This window comes from Musca autumnalis, unplaced genomic scaffold (genome assembly GCF_047663935.1).
Source record: "Musca autumnalis isolate F117 unplaced genomic scaffold, ASM4766393v1 scaffold_4, whole genome shotgun sequence".
Lineage (NCBI taxonomy): Eukaryota > Metazoa > Arthropoda > Insecta > Diptera > Muscidae > Musca > Musca autumnalis.
In genome coordinates, this window is record NW_027411977.1 from 49,104,381 (window position 1) to 49,128,558 (window position 24,178).

Consider the following 24,178-nt stretch of genomic DNA (forward strand, 5'->3'; position numbering starts at 1 on the left):
CTTCTCCTGCAAAACTCACTTTTTAGACTTAGCATACTATTATTTGGAGGTGTCGATATGAGTTTTTTTGAAAAAAATGGAGTCACTTTAAGCAGATATGTAACTCAAAACAAGCTTTAAAGCTACACGACATAACCAATTTATCGTCTTATTATTATAATAATAATTGTTCCACAAACATCCCTGGCAGAACAAGGGAGACTTGTCTCATATCAATGAGCGCACCCCTATTCATATTAGCTCAATGATATGGGACCTACAGTTTATCGCCGAGTCCGAACGGGGTGTCCTAAGACACCACTTGTAGAGAAGTTTTACATGGCTGAAATACTCAGGAAATGTCGCCAACATTACTGAGGGGTATTTTGCCACCGTTGAAATTTTGGATATTGCCTGGCCGGGGAATCGAACCCACGGCCTTTAGTGTGCAAGGCGGGTGTGCATTACAAATATATTATTTAATATCATATATAACTTTATTTCATATATCATATCAATTGAAAGTGGTCTGTGCGCGACCTTTTTTTGGAAAATTTTTTTTTATTTTCATTTAACAGTATTTAAAAAAAAAAAATCAATGTGTTTTGTGCGTGACCTTTTTTAATTATATTAAATGGAATGAGCGTTAGTTTTGGTATCAGTAGGCAAAAGTTCATTCATTCTCTCTACAGGAAATCATTTTTGAGTAAAAAGGTCAAAAAGTCATAACCCTAGTGGACACAGTCACTTCCATTGTCATCTTTCGCGAGGATAAGTGGATGGTATTGACACCAATCAAGGACGTAGTCAGAAATGCATCTCAAGGCCATTTCGACGGGACCCAAGGGACAAAATTTGATGTTTTGTGAGTAAAATATACAAAAATGTTAAAAAATACGGTATCGCGCGGACGGGCCTTACTCCTGGCTACGTCGGTGAGTAAGCAAAGCGGCCTTTGCGCTCTATTTGCAATTTGTAACGGTTCTAATCAGTTTTGCGTGATTAATGAGGTTTTGAAATATTCCAGGGCCCATATTTCGAGAAGTATATTCTTCCCTAAAGAAAAAAGTTATACCGTTGTAATCGGGACCAAACCGATTTCCTGCTTTAAAATCAACACGTTCCGGAAAATGGCGAAAAACTGCAGTTAGGTGAAATTTTTATAACATTATTGAGGAATTACTGACCCTTTTAAACCTATTCAATCTTAATATAAGTTCGGATAAAAGTTTGGGCCGAATCGAGTATTCAATTCGAGAGTTGTCGTGAACAGCAGTCGTTTTATTTGTTGGCCTCAGTGTTTTCTAAAACTTTTTTGTTATCACCTCAGGAAGAAGAGACTTGCACAATAAAACGATTATATCGTTGTAATCAGGTCCACAAAAACTATTTTTATTAAACTGTACTTAAAAGAAAAATGTTGAACTTACAATTTCGAACTTGATCTAAATTTGAAAAATTTTTAGCTTAAATCTGCGAAATACCGTAAATCATGAGATACCGTTATATGGGGGCTATGTCAAAACATGTACTTATGTTGACGATTTTTTGGTGGAGAGCTTTCGTGACCACATAGAATCTCAAATAAAAAATTACTGCTACTTCGGTTAAATATTGCAGCTAAAATCCTCAAAATATCGAAAATCTGGAGGTACCATTATTGGATATAATTTTTTTCGTCACTAGGAACCCTAAATGTCAAATTATAGCTAATTCGGTCCAAAATGTGAGCAAAAACGTCAAAAAACCTGAAATCGGGCGGCACCGTTATATGGGGGCTATTTCAAAACATGACCTCCTCTCCGGTTCATCTCAATAGAACCAACCAATTTTTCTTACAAATACTGTTATATCTAAACGATAGGATAGGAATTGTAAAATTTATTTTTGTGGACATGAAGAGTGTATTGTGGTCAATACTTTCAATATCTAAGATATTTCACATATGGGTTATAACGGTAGTTTTTATTCGATTTATGATGTCATAATATTAGCATGTTTTAATGGTTCACCAGGATAGATACACCCTAAGAATTTACTTAAATCCTTTGTCAAATGTGGTAAACGTTTTCAAACAAGTAAAAAAAGTATCAGTCTTCTTTGCCGATAGAGGTATACCCTCAGCTTATGTGAATTTAAACTTTCATCTACGGACAGATCGAATGTATTTTGGGTCCTTACGGAATTTTGGGCATTTGAGCTTGCCTACAAATATGTGGATTAGGATTACAGTGCAAAAGTGTTGCGAAGGAGGTACTTGAAGGAATGGACCGACTTGGTCCATTATAGAAGTGGATTTTATTTTGGGAGTCATATCTTTTCGATAGATACCAGGACCAGTATGCCAGGAAGCATGGACTTGTCCACGGAAAACATAATACCGCTGTAAGCAGGACAACAACGAACAACATCGGTATACAATCCCCAAGGATCTTCGAACAGCCATTAAACTGCACTCAAACACAAATGTTGAAGTTTGGAGGACCTTCATTTTAGAAGTTAACCTAAATTTGGACAACATATTAGAAGATACCAAGTTTGGACCACATTTGTTCAAGAGATATCGTGCATATCATTTAAGTGAAATTTTTTAAATATTCGGTGGAAGTACCGGAAGTTGTGGACCGTTATTGCTTATCTTCGAACTGAAAGTATGACAAAATATGAGGAAGGCCAAATTTTGGACCAAATCGGTGCTCTCCAGGTACTACATATGGTGCCATAGGGATTTGTTTTTACACCTATCGGGCTGTTTTCTCAAGAAGTATGGACTTGCCCCTGAAAAAACTTTTACCGTCGTAATGGAGGCAGCGAATGCAAGTTGCTTAAAGTAAACGTATCCGTAATTTTGTGTGATAGGTACCCGAACCTGATCTATATATGGTAGATTTATTAGGATATGTAAAGTATGGACCAAATCGGTCACTCCATTCAAGAGTTATCGTGGAACAATTTTTCCGAATATTTTTTAACTTTTGTGGGAGGTACCTAAAGCAAGCATGGTCACATTTGGCACGGCGGTGCCGATGATTTTCGGCAATTTAAATTCAATTTATTTAACTTGTAATTCAAAGCCAACCGGGCCATCACACGCACACGACCCGAATGCGCAGAAAGAGCTTACCAAAGAGAACAAATGTTTTGATTTGTTATTGTTTTATAGCTTGCATGAATACAAACTTACTAACACACTGTTATAAGCTGCCAATATTTTGAATACATTCACATTTTCTCCGGTCTCTTTTTGGTCATGCCTGACCTAAAGGAGTGGATCGATATAGCTTATCTTCGAATTTAAACTAAGTTTGTACAAAATATTGCGAAGGCCAAATTTTTGACCGAATCGGCAGATCCGTTCGAGGGTTATTTAGCGCTCCAACCACTACACACGGTGTCGTTTTTGCAACTTTCAGGCTATTTTCGCAGGAAGTATGGACTTGCCCCTGATAATAATTATACTGTCGTATAGGGGACAGTGAATACAAGTTGTAACAACAAAAATCAAAGCAATTAGAGAGCAGGTCCTAAAATGATTTTTTCCGAAATTTTGTGTGGGAGCTACCCGAAGGAGCGGACCGATTGAGTCCATATTGGAACCTCAGCAAAGTCTTTTGGAAATTTCACGATGTGAAAAGTATGGAACAAATCGGTTATTCTCTTCAAGAGTAGTCGTGCTCACAAATTTTCCGAATATTTTCGAACTTTTGTGGGGAGGACCGATATAACCCATCTTTGAACTTAAACTAAGTTTGAACAAAATATAATGAAAGGCAAATTTTGGACCAAATTGGTTGTTCCGTTCGAGAGTTATCGTGCACTTCATCGAGCCAGGCAGACAGACGGACCTTAATGGACCATGGGTCTAAAACCATTATTTCAATGAGGCACATTTTGCCCGTATGAAAGTGTATATACCCCCGTTATCATACATGCTGATGGTATAAAAATATAAAAACGCCTGCAACATACGAAGCAAGAACAGAACTGCTTGAACTAAATGGAGTGCGGAGGAAACAAATACAGTTGCGATATGTACAGTAGGGTGGGGCGATTTGTGTGGAAGCAAAAAAAACCTTAATGAGCCCTTCGCGTTTCTGATTCCTGGGGTTGAACTGAGCAAAAAAGTCAAAAAGCCTATAAAGGAAATTCTCATAATTTTCAAAAATATAATGTTTTTTTTTTTTTTTTTTTTTTTTTTTTTGTTTTGTTCAATATTTATTTTGAAAATTACATTATTCACCCCTTTAAAAGGAAGAAAGATCAAAAGAAATCCGTTGTGAAAAAAATAAGATATGCCCGTTTAAATTTGAAAATGTAAGAAACCCAGATTTTCACTACTTTTACCGTTATAAAAAAATAACACGAAGTGACCCAAACGAAATAAAGGCATTGTCGTTGTCCATGGATCCCAACACGATATAATTTTGCATCAGAACACTTGAATATTTTTCGGGTCAAATTTTGTAGCACAATGTCATTTATCGACATTTTCCGAAAAGTTTGCACATTCTTAAGGCCAAAACTGCCTGAAGGAGCGTTCCAATGCTTTTGCGATATATTAGAGAGTTTTCAATTACTGTCTTGGCTACAATGTTTGTCTTTGTGTTGAATCGAAAATCTCAATGGTTTGGCTGTTATATGCCAAAATATCCAAAAAACGTCAACAAAAAACTTAAAGTCAAAATCGGGAGGCTCGATTTTCATCGTAGACATATGGTCCAGTAGACTTTTTTGCTCAGTTCAACCTCAGGAATCAGAAACGCGAAGGGCCAATTAAGGTTTTCAAATCGCCCCGGCCTAATGTACAGGCATATATACACTTCCGAATGCCGGCCTGAGAACAGAAACAGGGTACCTCCTCATGACTCCAGTGGATCATCTACATGCGGAAGGAAATATTCTTTCAGTACAGCGACACAATCACATGCTTTCGTTGCAGTACCTGTTCAGGTGTTACCGTGAGTGTCATCCCAATCACTATATGTTGAAAAGGCCCCATCCATTCAGTCAGATCAAGGGTAATCTTCATGATCAAGCAGAAGAGGAAGAAGTATCAAGCGGGTTTGAATAGCATTCATACGACCGCAGATGCCTACTAAACTTACTACGGTGCGCCTTAACTAAATTTAAATGAAAGAAGCTTACACCTGGGAAGTTTTTGCGGATTCTAAAACTACAATGTTCATAGATGAGAAAAATCAAAAAACCAAAAAAAATTTGCCAGAGGGATTTTTAAATAAATCGCGATCAAAGTTCGCATTTTTAGGGTTTTTTCACGCTTGCTTGGAAACCGCTAGTCCCATCGGAATAGGATTAGAGAAAATATTGTAGCTTTGAAAATTCTTCACAAGATTGACGTTTTCGTAAGTTTCACCGTTTTTGAGATATAGAAATTCGAATTGGGGCAATGCACTGAATGTATCGCCTCCTTATAAACAATCTTATGCAGGGTGAACCTTAACTATCTTTTAATGAAAACAGCTTACACCTGGGAAATTGTTGCGGATTCCGAAACATTAAATTTAGTTAAGGCGCGCCGACTTACTCTAGTGGATCTGTGGTTACATCCCATCGAAACAGCCACGTGCTTGGAACTGGAGATTGAACCAGAGCCAGATTAAAACACTGCTACAACAACAACAGTTGCGATTGAATTTAATGAAGACATTTCATTATTTGTGTCAATGTAATAAAACTCGTAATATTTTTCTTTTAAACAAATAATAATTTCTTTTTATTTATTGTGGGATATTTTGCAATGGCTTGCATTTTTATTGCATCTTTTAAGGGGTTATGGCCACTTATTGAGCACGAGAAATAACATTTTTTATAATTTTTTTACAAGAAATCTACCAAGTTTTTTCAGAAGATTTTGTTTTCATCTGATATATCACACCTTGAGCCACTTTCGGATTTTTTTGTTGAAAAATATTGCATATTGTTCCGACAAATGGCTGCCTACGAAACGCAGTTTTTACTAAAGCAGTTTGCGATGTCCACTTTAGCTCGAAAACGAATAAACCGTTCAGCATATGTTTTTGTGGGATCATTAAGAACCTAATAATCTTGTATTTAAGCGAAGCGGAATAAAAATATCAATTTTTAAAAAAATTTTGAACCGTCAAAGTCAACATTTCGATTTTAACTAAAAAAATTGATAGTTTCTCCCCATAAACACGTAATTTTTTTATAAAAGTCTCTGTCTAAAATACAAGATTTTTATATGTATAATAATCCCACAAAACCATATTATGATCGGATCCTCACTTTACGAGCTACAGTGGGCACCGCATTCCAAAATGCCATTTTGAGAAAACCGCGTTTTAAACTTCGATGTTACATACAAATCACAATGAATTTTCTCTTTCCAACGCTCATATCTCAGCTAATTTTTGTTCGATCGACTCGAAATTTTTGCAACATATTCCTTTCTATCTGTACTTTAAAATGAGCCAATAAAAAAATTTTATTTTTTGAAATTTTGCCTGTTAGGGCGAAGATCATTTTTTTTTTTTTTTTTTTTAATTTTTATTAATTTTCTCGTTTAGAGTTAAGCTTAATGATCTGAAATTATTTGCAAGTGAAAAAGGAAAGCCATGGACTCGAACCCACATAGTCACCAAATTACGTTACCTGGTTTCATTGGTGGTAAAGCAAATCTTCGGACGTATCGACTATGTAATGGCTTCTCTGTCCTAGAACTTATCGTTTTTCAAATGCAAATGTGTTTTTATACATTAACGGATATTTGGCCGTTGAAATGTATTTTTTCTTCACGACAACCGCTTTTTGCGATGCCTTTGAAGTTATGAGTTTTGGCTTTGAACGCTAACACGCCGTGACAACATTTTTTTGATATGTTTTCAAGGACGTGGGTTCAAATCCCAGCCGGGCTCAGCCTATTTTTTATTTTTTGAAATTTTGCCTGTTAGGGCGAAGATCATTTTTTTTTTTTTTTTTTAATTTTTAAAAAAAAAAAATGATCTTCGCCCTAACAGGCAAAATTTCAAAAAATAAAAAATAGGCTGAGCCCGGCTGGGATTTGAACCCACGTCCTTGAAAACATATCAAAAAAATGTTGTCACGGCGTGTTAGCGTTCAAAGCCAAAACTCATAACTTCAAAGGCATCGCAAAAAGCGGTTGTCGTGAAGAAAAAATACATTTCAACGGCCAAATATCCGTTAATGTATAAAAACACATTTGCATTTGAAAAACGATAAGTTCTAGGACAGAGAAGCCATTACATAGTCGATACGTCCGAAGATTTGCTTTACCACCAATGAAACCAGGTAACGTAATTTGGTGACTATGTGGGTTCGAGTCCATGGCTTTCCTTTTTCACTTGCAAATAATTTCAGATCATTAAGCTTAACTCTAAACGAGAAAATTAATAAAAATTAAAAAAATTTTCGATTTTGTAAAATTTGTAAATGGCCATAACCCCTTAACTGCATAAAAACATGTTCCGAAGAGTTTACCAAAGCACTGCATCAAAACACGTGCTTTGAATACAAATTGGACTGCATCCCATCCCTAAAGGGTTAGTTAAAGTACGACTCTACAAGGATAGTTAAAATGCAATGCCAAAGGATTGGTTAAAATGCAGTGCTAATGGAGCGCATCTTTCAGTAGTCACGCTCTTGTAAAAATCATAAGTGAAAATGCATAATTGGAAGCACTTCCAAATCACTTGTACATATGATTTAACTGCATCTTTGGAGGCAAAATTTTTGCTGGGTATGTTCCCAAAACATCCCCGAAGGGACAAGAGAGACTTCTCTTATATCAATGAGTCTACGCTGATTTATATTGGCTCGATGATATGGACACCACTAGATAGATTTTACATGCCCAAAATACTAAGGAAATGTAAGCCAACATAACGGTGGGGGGATTTGCCATCGTCGAAAATTTTGATGTTCTGGTCAGGGCAGACTTTCTGCAAAACGGACGTGCTTACAACTGCACCATGTTGGTTCACAAATATATTCAGCAGCTGTATATCACTGTGCGTTGTTCTGTGGGCCATAGGCAATCGTCCCTTTTTCTCAGACTCTCCCACAGATCATTGTCTGTGATTAGGCGGCTCCCAGTATATCTACTATCCATTCGCAACCTGGCATCATTGTCCAAAAAGGTTATGACCTTCTTCGTGCATCAAAATAAGTTACAAAATAATTAGTTCACTACTAACATTTTCTTAACGGCAACAAATGTTATTTCTTATTAAAATTATTTTTCAATTGTCATGTGTTGTTCCTTAAAAGACATGTTTATGAATAAAAAATGATGTAGAAATGAAAACATCAAGTTATCTCCGTTCGTTTAAAGCCAAACCCAACTCAATAAAATGATTTATAAATTTGCATTTCCTTAATATTGATTTATGTTAGTCTGCCCGCTACGGTTTAATTGTCTGAAACTTCTCTCCCTCATGCCCCATTGAGTGCCCACCTATTCGTACACAAACTAACAAAGCGCATGGCTAAGTGAGTATTAGTTTTCCAAACTAATCACAAAGGTTGGGATTATGTGAACGGCGGTGTATGTGGATGACTGTAATGTGGATGTTAAGTAAAGTTCATTGCCAGGCAGATACCGGCAAGATACAGTCTAAACCATGGTTTCAAAGTCATTCAGGCAAAACCGAACGAAAACACAACGAACCACACACGAAGTGACAATTTATCGAAATCCAAAAGGAAAAGATTTATTTTTGAAATCAGAAATTCATAACCCTATTCGAAAAAAAAACTTTATAAAACTTTAATTTGAGTTTGTTATCTTTGATTGCATTTCGTTCTTATTCTGTGAAGAAAAAAATTTTTTTGACTGACGAACAGTGTTGGTGATGATGATTTAATGCTTTTCTAATCAATATTTCTTATGGCTGCTGCTGTTCTTTTTCATAGTGTGCCCCTTGTTCGTTTGTTTCAACTTTGGGTCTTCCTGTGTTGTTTTGTTTTTCGATGTCCATAGTTTTTCTGTTCTTTTTGTTTGCTCCGCTTCCAGGCAAGGTCATTTAGTCAATGGTTTTTATTAATGTTGACATATTTTGAGATGCGCCGTTTTCATATAACCGTAATTCTGCGAATCTATGGGAACTGAATTTGTTGGAAATCTGGCTGAATAATTTATGAGACTTTTATTTTATTGTATCGTGTTTACTCATTCAAGGAAGTGACTAATAAATTTGCAATTCAAAGAAAATAATATCCTGACCTTAGATACAAAATTGTTTATAAAATGAAATTGATGTACATACATACATATTTTTGCTGTTAGTATAATGTTAAGCTCATACGGAAAATGTCCCATAGTTGCCATGAGAAAAGTTTTTCGTTTAGGGATATTCGTCAAAATATGGAAAATAAAATGACAAAGCGGGACCTGAAAAAAAACATCAAGATACATATACAAGAGTCAGAAAGAATTTCGCAAATTCTATCTCCAGTAGAAATAAGCGTCACCTAGTAGCACCATGTGACAAGAGGAACTCACACCCGATGGGTGAATATTAACCATCTTTTATCCGGTTAACATAACAGGAAGATGATGTTGGATGTTACAATTATAGCTTGTTATACCCTCCACAATAATATGGAGGGTAAAATTAAATTTTCCATTCCTTTTGGTACACATCGAAATATTGATGGGAGCCCCTTTAAGTTATAACTATGTCCGTCTGTCCGTCCGTCTGTTGAAATCAAAATACAGATCGCAATTTTTAAGATGGAGCTTTGTAATTTGGTATAGAAGTTTATATTACTCTTAGGATGTTTGATATTGAAAGTGGGCTATATCGGTCCACCTTTTTGATATAGCCCGAATGAAAGGTACCACCCGATTTTCGATATTTTGAAGGTTTTAGTTTCATTATAACACCGAAATGTCTGAAATTTGGTCCATAGACCCCATAGAATGGTACCTCCCGATTTTCGGCATTTCCAAGGTTACGGTCACAACAATCCATTGAAATGGCTGAAATTTGGTATTTAGTCTTCGTTGGGGTATTTAACTTTCCCTTCTAAATATGTCGGTATATTGTCACGCCTTCATATAGCCCCTATAAAAGTGTACCTCCCGATTTTCAGTATTTTGAAGGCTGTGGCTTCAATATTCCACCGAAATGGCTGAAATTTGGTATATAGTTTTCATTTAAGATATTCAACTTTCCCCTCTAAATTTGTTTGAACGGCACATCCCAGTTTTCGGTATTTGAAGGTTGTGGCCTCAATATTCCAATGAAATAACTGAAATTTAGTATTTAGTCTTCATTGGTGGTGCAGGACGTTCCACCTGAAACTTGTAGGTACATTTTTAGTTACTTACTTAGTTGACCCATTACAGAACATTTGTTCCATAGACCGAACTAAGAAAAGATCTCCAATTCTTTATGTTTAGTGCTTCGCTTTTTGGAATACCGCCTTTGTCATCTCTTCATCCACTTGTTTGCGCCATCTATTCTTTGGCCTGGCAGTTCTGTGTGCACGGCTCATATTTATACGCCTTTTTAGCGGGTTCGTCATCGCTCATTCTTATGATATGGCCTAACCAACGCAATCGCTGCATCTCGATACGTTTATCTATACTGATGTCGTTGAATAGCTGATACAGCTCGTGGTTCATACGACGTCGATATTCACCGTCAACGCAGATTGGTCCGTAGATCTTTCGAAGAACACACCAAGCACTGCCATGTCTGCTTGTGCAAGTACCCAGGCTTCGGAGCCATACATCAGCACGGGTAGTATCAGTGTTTTGTAGAGCGTTATTTTTGTTTGACGAGTTGTGGCTTTGTTTTTGAAGTGCTTACCTAAGCCAAAGTAGCATCTGTTGGCCAATACAATTCTTCTTTTTATTTCACAACTGATGTCGTTTGTTGTGTTTACGGCGGTGCCGAGGTATACGAAGTCTTTTACTACCTCAAAATTATAGGAACCAACTTCAACAGTTGGTCCGAGCTCAATGGACGCATTGCGCGTCGACACCATCAACTTGGTCTTCTCATCGTTTACCGCCAGACCCACTTTATCAGATTCTCCTTCGACCTTCATAAAGGTATCAGTTACTTCTTTTACTGATCGGTCCATGATGTCTATATCATCAGCATAAGCAAGTAACATGTGACTTTTGACGTTTGCCTCTCGTATAACCTTTTCCAGCAGGATGTTGAAGAGATCACACGAAAGGCTGTCTCCTTGTCTGAAACCTCTTTTGGCACCAAACTCTTCGGAGAGGTTCTTTCCTATTTTAACTGAGGACCTCGTGTCAGTTAAAGTCATTTTACAAAGTCGGATGAGCTTTGCGGGGATACCAAATTCAGACATAGCTTGAAATACCTTTAAACGCAGCGGGCTGTCGAAGGCTGCTTTATAATTGACAAAAAGGTGGTAGGTGTTGATCTGCATATCTTGGGTCTTCTCCAGGATTTGCCGTCAATGGTGGACTTGCCAGGTCTAAACCCGCATTGGTATGGTCCAATTATCTCGTTGACCATAGGCTTTAGTCGTTCGCACAATATCCCTGACACGATCTTGTAGGCAATAGGGAGTAGACTTATGCCCCTGTAGTTAGACCATACAGTCTTACCTCCCTTCTTGTGGACGGGGCACAGGATACTCAAGTTCCAATCGTCGGATACGCGTTCTTCCTGCCAGATGGAGCTAACTAGCTGATGCATACACCTTATCAGCGTATCGCCTTGGGTTTTAAACAGCTCGGCTGGTAGGCCATCAGCTCCTGCTGTCTTATTATTCTTCAGCCGGTTTATTGCTGTCTTTACCTCATCTTGGCTGGGCGGTATACATTCAATACCATCTTCTGGGATTGGGTCCGTGGTATCTTCGTAGTCTTCGCTGCTATTGGATACCAACAGTTTTGAAAAATGTTCTTTCCATATCCTGAGCACACTATCTGTATCAGTTACCAGATTACCTTGCTGGTCTCTACAGGAGGATGTGCCAGTTCCAAAGCCATCAGTTTGATGTTTCACTCTTTGGTAGAATTTTCGGACTTCATTCTGTCTCCTGTACATCTCGATTTGTTCACACTCCCGCTTTTGCATCTCTCCCTTTTTCCTGCAGAAAAGACTTTTCTCCTTTTCTCCCGATACCTCTCTCGTGCGCTACGCGTTGCTACTGATTGTAAAGTAGCCCTATATGCCGCATTTTTCTCTTTGGTAGCAGCACGACACTCATGGTCATACAATTGCTTCCTTGGTGGAGCTCTCTGTATCCATGGGTATCCAAGTACTGATTTTGCGGCTGTTTGCATGGAGTGGGCAATATTTTGCCATTGTCCTGATATGTTATCGGGACGAGGAGTGCTTTGATTAAGCAGTTGGGCCAGTTGAGTGGAATATGCTGTGGCTATCTGTTGTGATTGCAGCTTACCGATGCCCAACTTCCGTGTTGTGTCTGTTCGCACTTTGTTTGCTACGTTTAATCTGGTACATACCTTTGCTGCAACAAGGCAGTGGTCCGAGTCTATGTTTGCACTTCGGAACGATCGTACATCCAACACCCTTGATGCATGTCTTCCATCTATCATAACGTGATCAATTTGATTTCTTGTTCTTTGATATGGCAACAGCCAGGTGCCCTTATGAATATCGAGATACTTAAATATGGTACTGCTAACTACCATGTTTCTTGCAAATGCAAAGTCTATCAGCCTCATACCATTGTTAGATGTTTCACTGTGAAGACTGAATTTCCCGACTGTTGGGCCAAAGATATTCTCCTTTCCAATTTTGGCATTAAAATCGCCTAGTATAATTTTAATGTCATGGGTAGGGCCACGGTCAAAAATTTCTTCTAAGTGCTCGTAAAATATATCTTTGGTCTGTTCGTCCTTGTCTTCAGTGGGAGCATGAGCGCAAATAAAGCTGATGTTGAAGAATTTTGCTTTTAATCGAATTGCAGCGAGTCTTTCATTCACTGGGGTGAAGCTGGAGACCAGATGTTTTAACCTCCGACTAACTACAAATCCGCAACCAAACTCATGATTTGTGTCATGGCAGCAATAATACAGTGCATCACCTTTAGGTGTTGTTGTGACGCTTCTCCCGTTCCATCGTATTTCCTGTATGGCAGTAATGTCGTCCTTGTACTTTTCAAATACAACTGCCAATGCGTAAACTGCACCTTCTCTATAAAGAGTGCGAACATTCCAGGTGCAGATTCGCAGATCATGGTCCTTAAAACGTTTGCGGAGTTCGTCAACTTTATACGGGTTTGTTTTTCTTTTCTTTCTCTTTTTTATAGTAGGCTGTTTTTTTGGGGAAGGTTTCGAAACCGACGCCCAAACCCAAGTTTTTAACGTTCTTATGGGTGAACGCGCGGCACATGTTAGCTCACTACCTTTAACGGCGTGAACTCCGGTGAACTTTTGTATTGGGAAAGTCATCTCCGGTGAACTTTTGTATTGGGAAAATCATCTCCGGTGAACTTTTGTATTGGGAAAGTCATGCCCGGTGAACTTTTGTTTTGGGAAAGTCATCTCCTGTGAACTTTTGTATTGGGAAAGTCATGCCCGGTGAACTTTTGTATTGGGAAAGTCATCTCCGGTGAACTTTTGTATTGGGAATGTCATGCCCGGTGAACTTTTGTATGGGAAAAGTCATGCCCGGTGAACTTTTGTATTGGGAAAGTCATCTCCGGTGAACTTTTGTATGGGAAAAGTCATGCCCGGTGAACTTTTGTATTGGGAAAGTCATCTCCGGTGAACTTTTGTATTGGGAATTTCATGCCCGGTGAACTTTTGTATTGGGAAAGTCATCTCCGGTGAACTTTTGTATTGAGAAAGTCATGCCCGGTGAACTTTTGTATTGGGAAAGTCATGCCCGGTGAACTTTTGTATTGGGAAAGTCATCTCCGGAGAACTTTTGTATTCGGAAAGTCATCTCCCGTGAACTTTTGTATTGGGAAAGTCATGCCCGGTGAACTTTTGTATTGGGAAAGTCATCTCCGGTGAACTTTTGTATTGGGAAAGTCATGCCCGGTGAACTTTTGTATTGGGAAAGTCATCTCCGGTGAATTTTTGTATTGGGAAAGTCATGCCCGGTGAACTTTTGTATTGGGAAAGTCATGCCCGGTGAACTTTTGTATTGGGAAAGTCATCTCCGGAGAACTTTTGTATTCGGAAAGTCATCTCCCGTGAACTTTTGTATTGGGAAAGTCATGCCCGGTGAATTTTTGTATTGGGAAAGTCATCTCCGGTGAACTTTTGTATTGGGAAAGTCATGCCCGGTGAACTTTTGTATTGGGAAAGTCATCTCCGGTGAACTTTTGTATTCGGAAAGTCATCTCCCGTGAACTTTTGTATTGGGAAAGTCATGCCCGGTAAACTTTTGTATTGGGAAAGTCATCTCCGGTGAACTTTTGTATTGGGAAAGTCATGCCCGGTGAACTTTTTTATTGGGAAAGTCATCTCCGGTGAACTTTTGTATTGGGAAAGTCATACCCGGTGAACTTTTGTATTGGGAAAGTCATCTCCGGTGAACTTTTGTATTGGGAAAGTCATGCCCGCCCATTTACGCCTTTATATTGCCCCCACAGAACGGTACCTCCGGATTTCCGGTATTTTGAAGGTTGTGACCACAATAATCCATCGAAATGGCTGAAATATGGTATTCAGTCATTGTTGTAGGTAAAAGCCTTACTGACTGAAATTCGTCGGTATAGGTCGACGTTTCGATATAGCCACCACAGAACGGTACCTCCCGATTTTCGAAGTTCTTAAGGTTGTGACGTCAATATCCCACCGAAAGGCTGAAATTTGTTATTTAGTCTTCCAAGGGGTTATAAAATATTCAAGCAGAGAATTGTCAGTATTTTGAAAGTTTTAGCCACTTTATCTTACCTAAATATCGGAAAATTGTTATTTAGTCTTTTTGAGTCTAAGTCTAGGTATAGATCGATATTTTGATATAGCTCGCATAGAACTGTATCTCCCAAATTTCGGTATTTTGAAGGTTAGGCAGATTGTTCTACCGAACTTGCTAAATGTTATTTAATCTTCTTCATAAACGAAACGAAACTAATTGTTCCATTTTACTTTAATACAACTCGTGGCGGAGGGTATAACAAGTTCGGCCTGGCCGAACTTAATGCAGTTCTTACTTGGTTTTTTATACATTTGTCAACGTTCAAAATAGTAGATTCTTGCATGTTATGGAACAGAACAATCATTCTAAACATAATACTAAGATCGAACTCAAACCAATACCAATTTGTTATCTACATGTTTGTTTTTCAAATAAAACAAATTCTCACTTACCTTCTGTTTTTTTTTTTTCTTGCAGGATCTATTTCAACAAAGGCTATTAAACCGCAGCTACTACATTCTACAAACAGCTGCTCTGATCTCCATTTCTAACAGTGTCCCAGCCAGACAAAAAAAAAACTAAAAAACCGCAAAATACCTGCCAAAGAGAAACAAAAAAAAAAGAAAATTCAAAATGAAACTATCAACGACTTTTAGCCACATAATATTTGTGGTATTATGTGGCCTTTTAACGGTTTTAGCAGAATCCGTAGACACAAAGACACAACAACAGCAACAAGCGTCAAAAAATTTGCCACAACATACACGTCACAATTCACATCATCATCACCATCAACAGCAGAAACAGCATCACACTAAGCAACACAATCACCATCATCAACATCCACATCTGCATCAAAATTTGAATCAGCAGCAACAACAGCCAACGGCAAGATCACATTCAAGCAAATCTCATCATCAGCAGCAGCACCAGCAACAGCCACAACAACAACAACCTCAAAGGCATCAAATAAAAACATCAGGAATTGCGGTGGCGGCAGCGCCATTGCCAGCATCCTCATCCTCCACCCCAATCACAAATAACCACAGGCAATCAAGGAAATTAGAAACCAAATCTCTAACATCTCAAGTAGAACTAATCGATGCCATGAATATACCAAAGAATTTCAACTCAACAAAATTGAAACGTTTAAATCAAGATGACTTCTATACGCGGGCCGTTCAACGGCGCTTTAATGCCAGACGTAATGCTCGCGATGATTGGGCCTACACCACGTACAATATTCACACAAATACCTATAATTCATTGTTGCCATCGAATCATGCCGCCGGTAAGGGTGATGATAATAGTGATGATGTTGAATTTGTTAGTGCTACTGGTAAGCGTATTATACCAGATTGGTCAAGACGTGGTAGTGGTTATATACCACCTAGGAGACCAACAACAACGACAACCACATTACCACCACCACCTGCTTTGATACCAGCACGGCGTGGTTATGCAACGGGTCCCGTGACAGATGCACCACCAACATCATCGGCCCAGTCGCCAAAGGCCACAACAGAAGATCCCTTCGAAACGAATACAATTAATCGTAATCCACCAATGGATGCCAAAGATATGGAAAAGTGAGTACACGATCAGAAAAATACATTGATATTGGTTATTGTAATTAAAGGGGGAATTTGGAGAGGTGATCTTTTCGATTTTAAAAATTTTTTAAATAGATGTAATACTGAAGAGAGAAGTATCCCTTGTCCCATATGAGATGTTTGTGGAACAATTATAATACCGAAAATTAGTAACCTAATGAATTTGAAAGACCTTAAGCTACTACCAATATGCAGCACACGGATTAATATCTTTATAATCTTGTCCTTTATGGGGTGTTCGTGGGAAAAAAAGTGATGTCGTATTATTATTGTCGTCTTAAGGTTACGGAGTCAAAGAATGGGTTAAATCACGCTAGAAAGTTGTGATGTATCTGACAATAATCAATTCGCAATTCACTCAAAGTCACGTTACAAATTTCCAATAAAAACATTTGCTGATCTTGGAAGTGCAAGCTAAACACGTTTCTTTTAAAAATGTTTCACATTTATCTCACCAAGACATGTCTCTTTGTCAGAGGCAATTAGGAAAAATTACATTCAATATCTATCGCATGCCGGCCATATGGTTTCGATACGAATTTCCAAATGATTTCATAGAATATTAAACAAAAAATAAAATATATAAATATTGTTTGTTGTCACAGTAATATTTATTGTCAGTTTACTATTTAAAGGCAGCTTTTGATTTAAATAAATCGTATTTACTTTTTCATTTCATTTGGTTTTTCTTCCTCAAACATGAAATTGTAATTTTATGACAGATGTAATGGCTGTCATTGGACAAGCAACTGGTTCTGTAGCACCGCAAAAAATTGCATTGACAAAGAACTTGCTTCAATTGCTTAAGATTATTTTTTAATAATTAAATAAACAATAGCTACAACGACAACAAGAGAAATAATGGCGCCAAATGCATTTCAAGACATTTGCATATTTAGTCCTGTTGCAAATATATTTAATTTGAATATATTCATATTTTAAAACTCAAGTGCTTTTTAATTAAGCATTTTTTGCTTTGCTTTTCGATTATCTTATGAATGCTTAATAATTATGTTTACATATTTTACGACATAACCTCTTTGCGAATAATTAACTACGAGTACATTGAGAAATTTTAGTGAAAATATCAGAGCTTGTGTGGTTGACAGTTTGAATATTGTTTCTGCTACTCCTTCGTTTTTATACCCTACACCACACTGTGGTAAACGGTATTACACGTCTTTGTGCATTTGCATATAACATGCAAAAGGAAGCGAGACAGACCAATCGATCCTATCCCGGTATCATATTTTCATGAGTTTTACCTAAGATTACATAAAATCTTAATTATAAGGTAATTCGATAAAAAAGAAGTACACACACAAAATTTTTCTTAGGAGCTTTTTTTACAAACTTTTGAAGTCACTATAAGCAGATGTGGGCAATGACGTAGGACTGTTGACGAGAACTGTTGTTTTTCAACACCAACTTTAGACGCATAAACTGAACTGCTGAGCACGGTTCACCGAGGGCTTTTTTAAGGTTATTATTTGCGCGGAAACTGTGGCTTTTAGCTTAAGAAATAGGGAAACATGTGTTGAAGCCAACATGTTTTTGTTTGCTATAGTCTTCATAGGATAACAACAATCTGCGCTCAAACATTTTTGTGCGTAAATTTTTCTAAAAAACCTGTTCTTTGGATTCAAAATTTACAACTGGTATTCAATTGCCGTGGAAACCCGCTTAAAATTATTTTGTTTTGCGTTCTGAATCTAAATAGCGACGGCACACAGTGGTTCAGAATCGTTTTTCCTCGTCATAGTTCTGTAACTTTTTAAAATTAAAAAAATGATTGTTTCTATAATAACACAACTAATATAAAACAAGTAAAAAAGGATTAAGTTCGGCCGGGCCGAACTTTTCATACCCTCCACCATAAAATATTCTGAACTAAAATGGAATAATTACTTTTCATTCCTGTCCCCAACTTTAAGTGGGTACTTTAAAATGTCAGATAATGTTTATGTACATTTATGCTTCATTCGGGAGGCCCTTTTTATGGTGCCTATATCTAACTATGTATGTTGAAAAATTTTGGTGGGCTAGAAATTGGGAGGTACTGTTATATAGGGGTTATAATAAAACATGGGCCTATGTTGACAGTTTTTGATGGGAGCCTTTAATGTCAAATAACTCCTAATTCGGTTAAAAAATTTAGCTAGAATCTCCAAAATATCGGTACCTAACGTGGGAACTTCAAATGTCATTAACAGCTAGTTCGGAGGTATCTGGGCTATACGAAAATATGAACTTAAATGAACCGTTATATGGGGGCTATACCAAAACGTGGACCTATGTCCACAAGTTTTGTTATATAAGTTTATTGACACTTAAGAACCCTAAGTGTCAAAATATAGCTAAATCGGTCTGAAAATGTAGCTAAAAACGTCAAAATACCGTAAATCGGGGGGCACCGTTATATGGGGGCTATACCGAAACGTGGACCTATGTCCACAACTTTTGTTATATAAGTTTATTGACATTTAAGAACCCTAAATGTCAAATTATAGCTAAATCGGTCTAAAAATGTAGCTACAAACGTCAAAATACCGCAAATCGGGGGGTACCGTTATATGGGGGCTATACCAAACCGTGGACCTACGTCCACAAGTTTTGTTAAATAAGTTTAATGACACTTAAGAACCCTAAATGTCAAAATATAGCTAAGTCGGTCTGAAAATGTAGATAAAACCGTCAAAATACCGTAAATCGGGGGGTACCGTTATATGGGAGCTATACCAAAACGTGGACCTATGTCCACAGCTTTTGTTGTATAAGTTTATTGACATTTAAGAACCCTAAATGTCAAATTATAGCTACATCGGTTTAAAAATGTAGCTAAAAACGTCAAAATACCGCAAATCGGGGGGTACCGTTATATGGGGGCTATACCAAAACGTGGACCTATGTCCACAAGTTTTGTTATTATGTTTATTGACACTTAAGGACCCTAAATGTCAAATTATAGCCAAATCGGTCTGAAAATGTAGCTGAAAACGTCAAAATACCGTAAATCGGGGGTACCGTTATATGGGGGCTATACCAAAACGTAGACCGATATATCCCATCTTCGAACTTGATCTTCCGACGGCTAAAAAAATGGTATTCCCCAATTTTCAGCGAAATCGGTCAACAAATGCGACCTGTATCTTGCGAACGGACGGACGGACGGACATGCATAAATCGACTCAGAAAGTGATTCTATGTATATCCCTAGAAGGAACTATGGGTCTATCTCGCTTCCTTTTGTATGTTACATACAAATGCACTAACACATAATACCCCTTACCACATAGTGGTGTAGGGTATAAAAATAGATAACCTTTTTTCGTATCGGAAAAAAATTCAAATATTTTTTTTTAGTAAAAAAAAATTAAAAAAAGTGGGTGGATATATACCCTTAGCCTATGTGAATTAAAACTTTCATCTACGGACATTTTGGACATTTGAACTTGCCGATGAAAATGTGGGTTAGGATTAAAGTTCAAAAGTGTTGCAAAGGAGGTACTTAAAAGAATGTACCGACATATTACATTATAAAGGTGGATATTATGTTGGGAGTTATACCTTTTCGATACAGATCGCGACCACTAGTCATTTCAGTGAGTCATCGTATAACTTTTGGATTAGTGTGCCAGGAAGAATAGAATTGTCCACGGAAAACATAATATCGATGTAAACAGGACCACAACGAACAGCATCTGTAAACATTTCCAAAGGATTTTCGAACAGATCTTAAACTGCACTTAGACACAAATGTTGAACTTTAGTGGTGGAGGTACCCTAAGGTATCTCCATTTTAGAAGTTAAACTAAATTTGGACTAAATAATAGGTGATCCAAAGTCTGGGCCAAATTTTTTCAAGAGATATCGTGCATAGATATCGTCGAAATTTTGGACCTAATCGGTGGGTTTTTTACACCTTTCTTTCTCAAGAAGTATAGACTTTACTCTGAAAAAACTTTAACCCTCGTAATTGAGGCAGCGAATGCAAGTTTGCTTCAACAAAAATCAAAGTGATTCGAAGGCAGGTCTTAAAGTGAATTTTTTTGTCTGATAGGTACTCGAAGGAGTGGACAAAATTGTCCATATTTCAACCTGATCTATTCTGGTAGGTATATTAGGATGTGTAAAGTATGGACCAAATCGGTCACTCCCTTCAAGAGTTACCGTACGAACAATTTTTCCGAACATTTTTTAACTTTTGTAGGGGAGGTACCTGAAGGAGTGGACCGATACTCCCTTCAAGAGTTATCGTGCGCACAAATTTTCCGAACAATTTTGAACTTTTGTGGGGGAGGTACCTGAAAGAGTGGACCGATATTGCTTATCTTCGAACTTAAACTTTGGCCAAAATATTATGAAAGCCAAATTTTGGACCAAATCGGTTCATCCGTTCGAGGGTTATCGTGCGCACCAGCCAGACGGACATTGCTTAATCGACTCCAAATTGTCTGAAACGGATTTCGTCCAAACATACTTGGGGTCTAAAACTATTATTTCGACGAGGCACATTTTGCCCGTATACACTAGCATAAATGCTGAGGGTATAAAAAGTCAAAAATGGCGTATGGAACACTTAAGCATGACACCGACGATATGTGCATTGTAAATTAGGGTTATGACGTTTTGAAATTTGTTCCCAAAAATGATTTCCTGTAGTGAGAATGAATGAACTTTTGCCTACTAATGCCTAATTTCCAATTTCATTCCGTTTTATTATAAAAAGTTTCGCACAAATCACATTGAAAACATTTTTTGAAGCAATACTATGAACAAAAAATTCTCAAAAAATTATTTCCTGTTGCACGAAAGAATGATTATTTAAATATTGAAAAATGACTCGCACAAACCACTTTTAATTTTTATGATATAAGACATAAAGTTATATATAATATAAAGTGATATGTAGGTAATAATACGTGGATAAAATTAGTCTGTGTTTAGACACACAAATTTCTCGGGAAAGTAAATTGAGTTTTTGGGAGAGAGCGGAGAGGAAAGAGCTCCTCAATACTCTTTCCTACCCCCTATTGCCTAAACACTGAATTTACTTTCCCGAGAAATTTCTGTGTCTAAACACGGACTTAGTGATAAACAAATGGTTATGTCAATTAAATATCTGCTTACAGTGACTTCAAATTGTCAAAAGTTCTAAAAAATAAAAACATTAAAAGTTTTTTGTGTGGAATCATTTTTATCGATTCACTTTATATTAAGATTGTATGTAATCATAGGTAAAAACTTATCAAAATATTATACAGGGATATGAGGTTATAAAAAAGTCATAACCCTAATATACATACAATACTAATGAATAAATGAATGATGCCCAATGACTATAAATAGACGATTTATGTTCGATTTGTCGCTGTTGCCGTTCGACCACTGGAATTCTCTTCCAGTTAACTTGTTAATTAATATTTATGATATTGCATCGGAACAAATTAAAATTTCCATACGAACATGGCAGTAAAAAAACATAAGCAATGAAATGTAATAACATGCAGATGGAAACAAAAAAAAAAATGGAATTAAGCCAATTGCAATTTTATTGGAAAATCACAAATGCGATAAAAAAAACTTGTGACAGATTCGAGTGAAAGCATAACGCTTAAGTGAAGAATGTCATCGTCCTAAAAATGTGATGACTGATTTTAGCGTAGGATCTTATGAGGAAATGTTGGGAGTGTATGCAAAAGTTTATGAATTTTTGTGGAAGCCTTTTGTTTAAATTCAGACGATAAGTCCCGATTTGTGTTCAGAATTTTATGATTTTAATACTTGGAATGAACAATTTTGTTAAATGTAATTTTACATTTTCATTGTCAAATTTCCATTTAATATTAGTCCATATTTACATTAGGCAATTGTCGGTTTGATGGAGAGAGAGGTGAGGCATATGGTAACCCTTTGCCTCTCAACACCCTCTCTCACCGACAAACTGACAATTGTCGCAAGAAAAATTGCCTAATGTAAATATGGACTTAAAAACATTTCTCTACCGACAATCCATCTCTGGTTGCGTACAATATGTAGTAAATTTTTATTATATGTATACTGTCGATTTTTATAGCTGAATCAATGCAAGAATTTTGTTTTTTTTTTTAACATAAACTTAACCTCAAAATAATAACCCGAATTAGGTTCTTAAACCTTGCAAACAGAAAACAAAAATCAAAGAATTCATTTGAAAGGAAGTGGGTGTTTATGATCGGTAATTAATATTGAGTTTTTTGTTGTTGTATGTTTTATCGTATGTTCGTTCATCTGTCTTATTGTCTGTCTATGTTTGCCTTGCTTGATTGGGAATTTTGCAATTTTATGCAATGCATGTACCCTATTGGAAGGAGGGACACACCTCTAAAGACAATTTGTAGGCTAGGGAACAAACACAACAGACAAAAATATAGTTAATGAAACAGCTGTTGGAATGACCAATGGTTGTCTAGAATCGAAAAAACTACAGTTATCTAAAAATAAATTAACGCAAAATCCATAACGAATTAAGTTTTCACACCCAATGGAGATAAGGTTATTGAGGGAATTGGTATTACTGTTGGCATTGTAAATGTAATTTTCTTTAAAATGTGTTATCTACAAAGCTTCATAAACTCCAAGCATTTTTATTTTGATCAATAAATAAAAATTTCTTATTTAAATACCCTTAAATTGATATCAAAAGTTGTAAAACTAATACGTATTCTATTACCAAAATTTGTAGAACAAGCCTTTATTTTTATTTAATTGCATCTAAATATTCACTCAATGTTGCAACATCCGCAAATGTTGATTGATTTCGTGACATATGTATGTATGTACGTACGCGTTTCACTTTTGAGTGTATTAAATTTCCCAACACATCATGCTTTGACTTATGCTTGCTCAAAACATCAATCATGGCAAAATGTTGCAGCAACAGTTGAAGCGTTACACCTAAAATGCAACACGTGCAAAATTGCAACAAAACAAATTGAATTTTTCAAATTATTTTTAATTGAAAATAAATGAGAGGAAACGGGCAAAGAAAATTGTGTGGTGGCAAATTGTTTTTAAGTTTTTCTGCTTTTCAATTTTTCCCAACTTATAGTAAATTAATATTGAAACATACTAGCAAAGCAAAGCACGTATCAGGTAGGTAGACAACGTAAATGCAAATATGTGCATACAACATAGTAAGCATAGATAATTTAACGATGGTGTTGAAAATAATTTTCGCAACCCACACTGACGTTTATAGAAAAACCGTGCATATTTTTTCGCATCTTAGCAAAATGGAAATATACGACATACATACATATATACCAGAGAAGTTTCTGGCCTAATAATGCATATTTATCATCAAAAATGGTTTATTGTTTTTCAATGTATTGCGACACCTTCAAAACATGGTTTTTGAGCAGCATCTTCTGGCGATGACGCACAGCGTCACGACAGCGACCAAATTTGGTATAGACCAAGTGTCTCGGAGTACAAATATGTTGATGGAAGAAAACATTCCTATTATAAGGTTTTTGAATTTTAATATTGATAGGTCAAGTAGTTTTGTCTATATGAGGGTTCAAATCCAATAATTGTTGGCAATGTGCATTTTTCTCCATAATTTCCCTAAATTAACAATATTTATTATCTTCAAATATTTGAATATATAAAGTAACGGCCGTTATAAGACTGATTTTTTAAGTTGCTTTGGATGTAATAAACTTTGCTTCACATTTGTTTGAAAGCAAATAGTGATCATATCGCTTATTTAAT

General features: G+C 36.7%; 1 protein-coding gene across 1 annotated transcript in view; it reads left to right on the plus strand.

Annotated features, from left to right (window-relative positions):
- slow (epidermal growth factor-like protein slowdown) overlaps positions 1-24,178 on the plus strand; it is a 216,945-nt gene that overhangs the window by 86,740 nt on the left and 106,027 nt on the right. The window contains exon 3 of the mRNA XM_073985712.1: positions 15,288-16,399. Coding sequence (XP_073841813.1) covers positions 15,444-16,399 — 956 coding nt within the window. The 5' untranslated portion in view covers positions 15,288-15,443. The remainder of the gene's footprint in view (positions 1-15,287; positions 16,400-24,178) is intronic.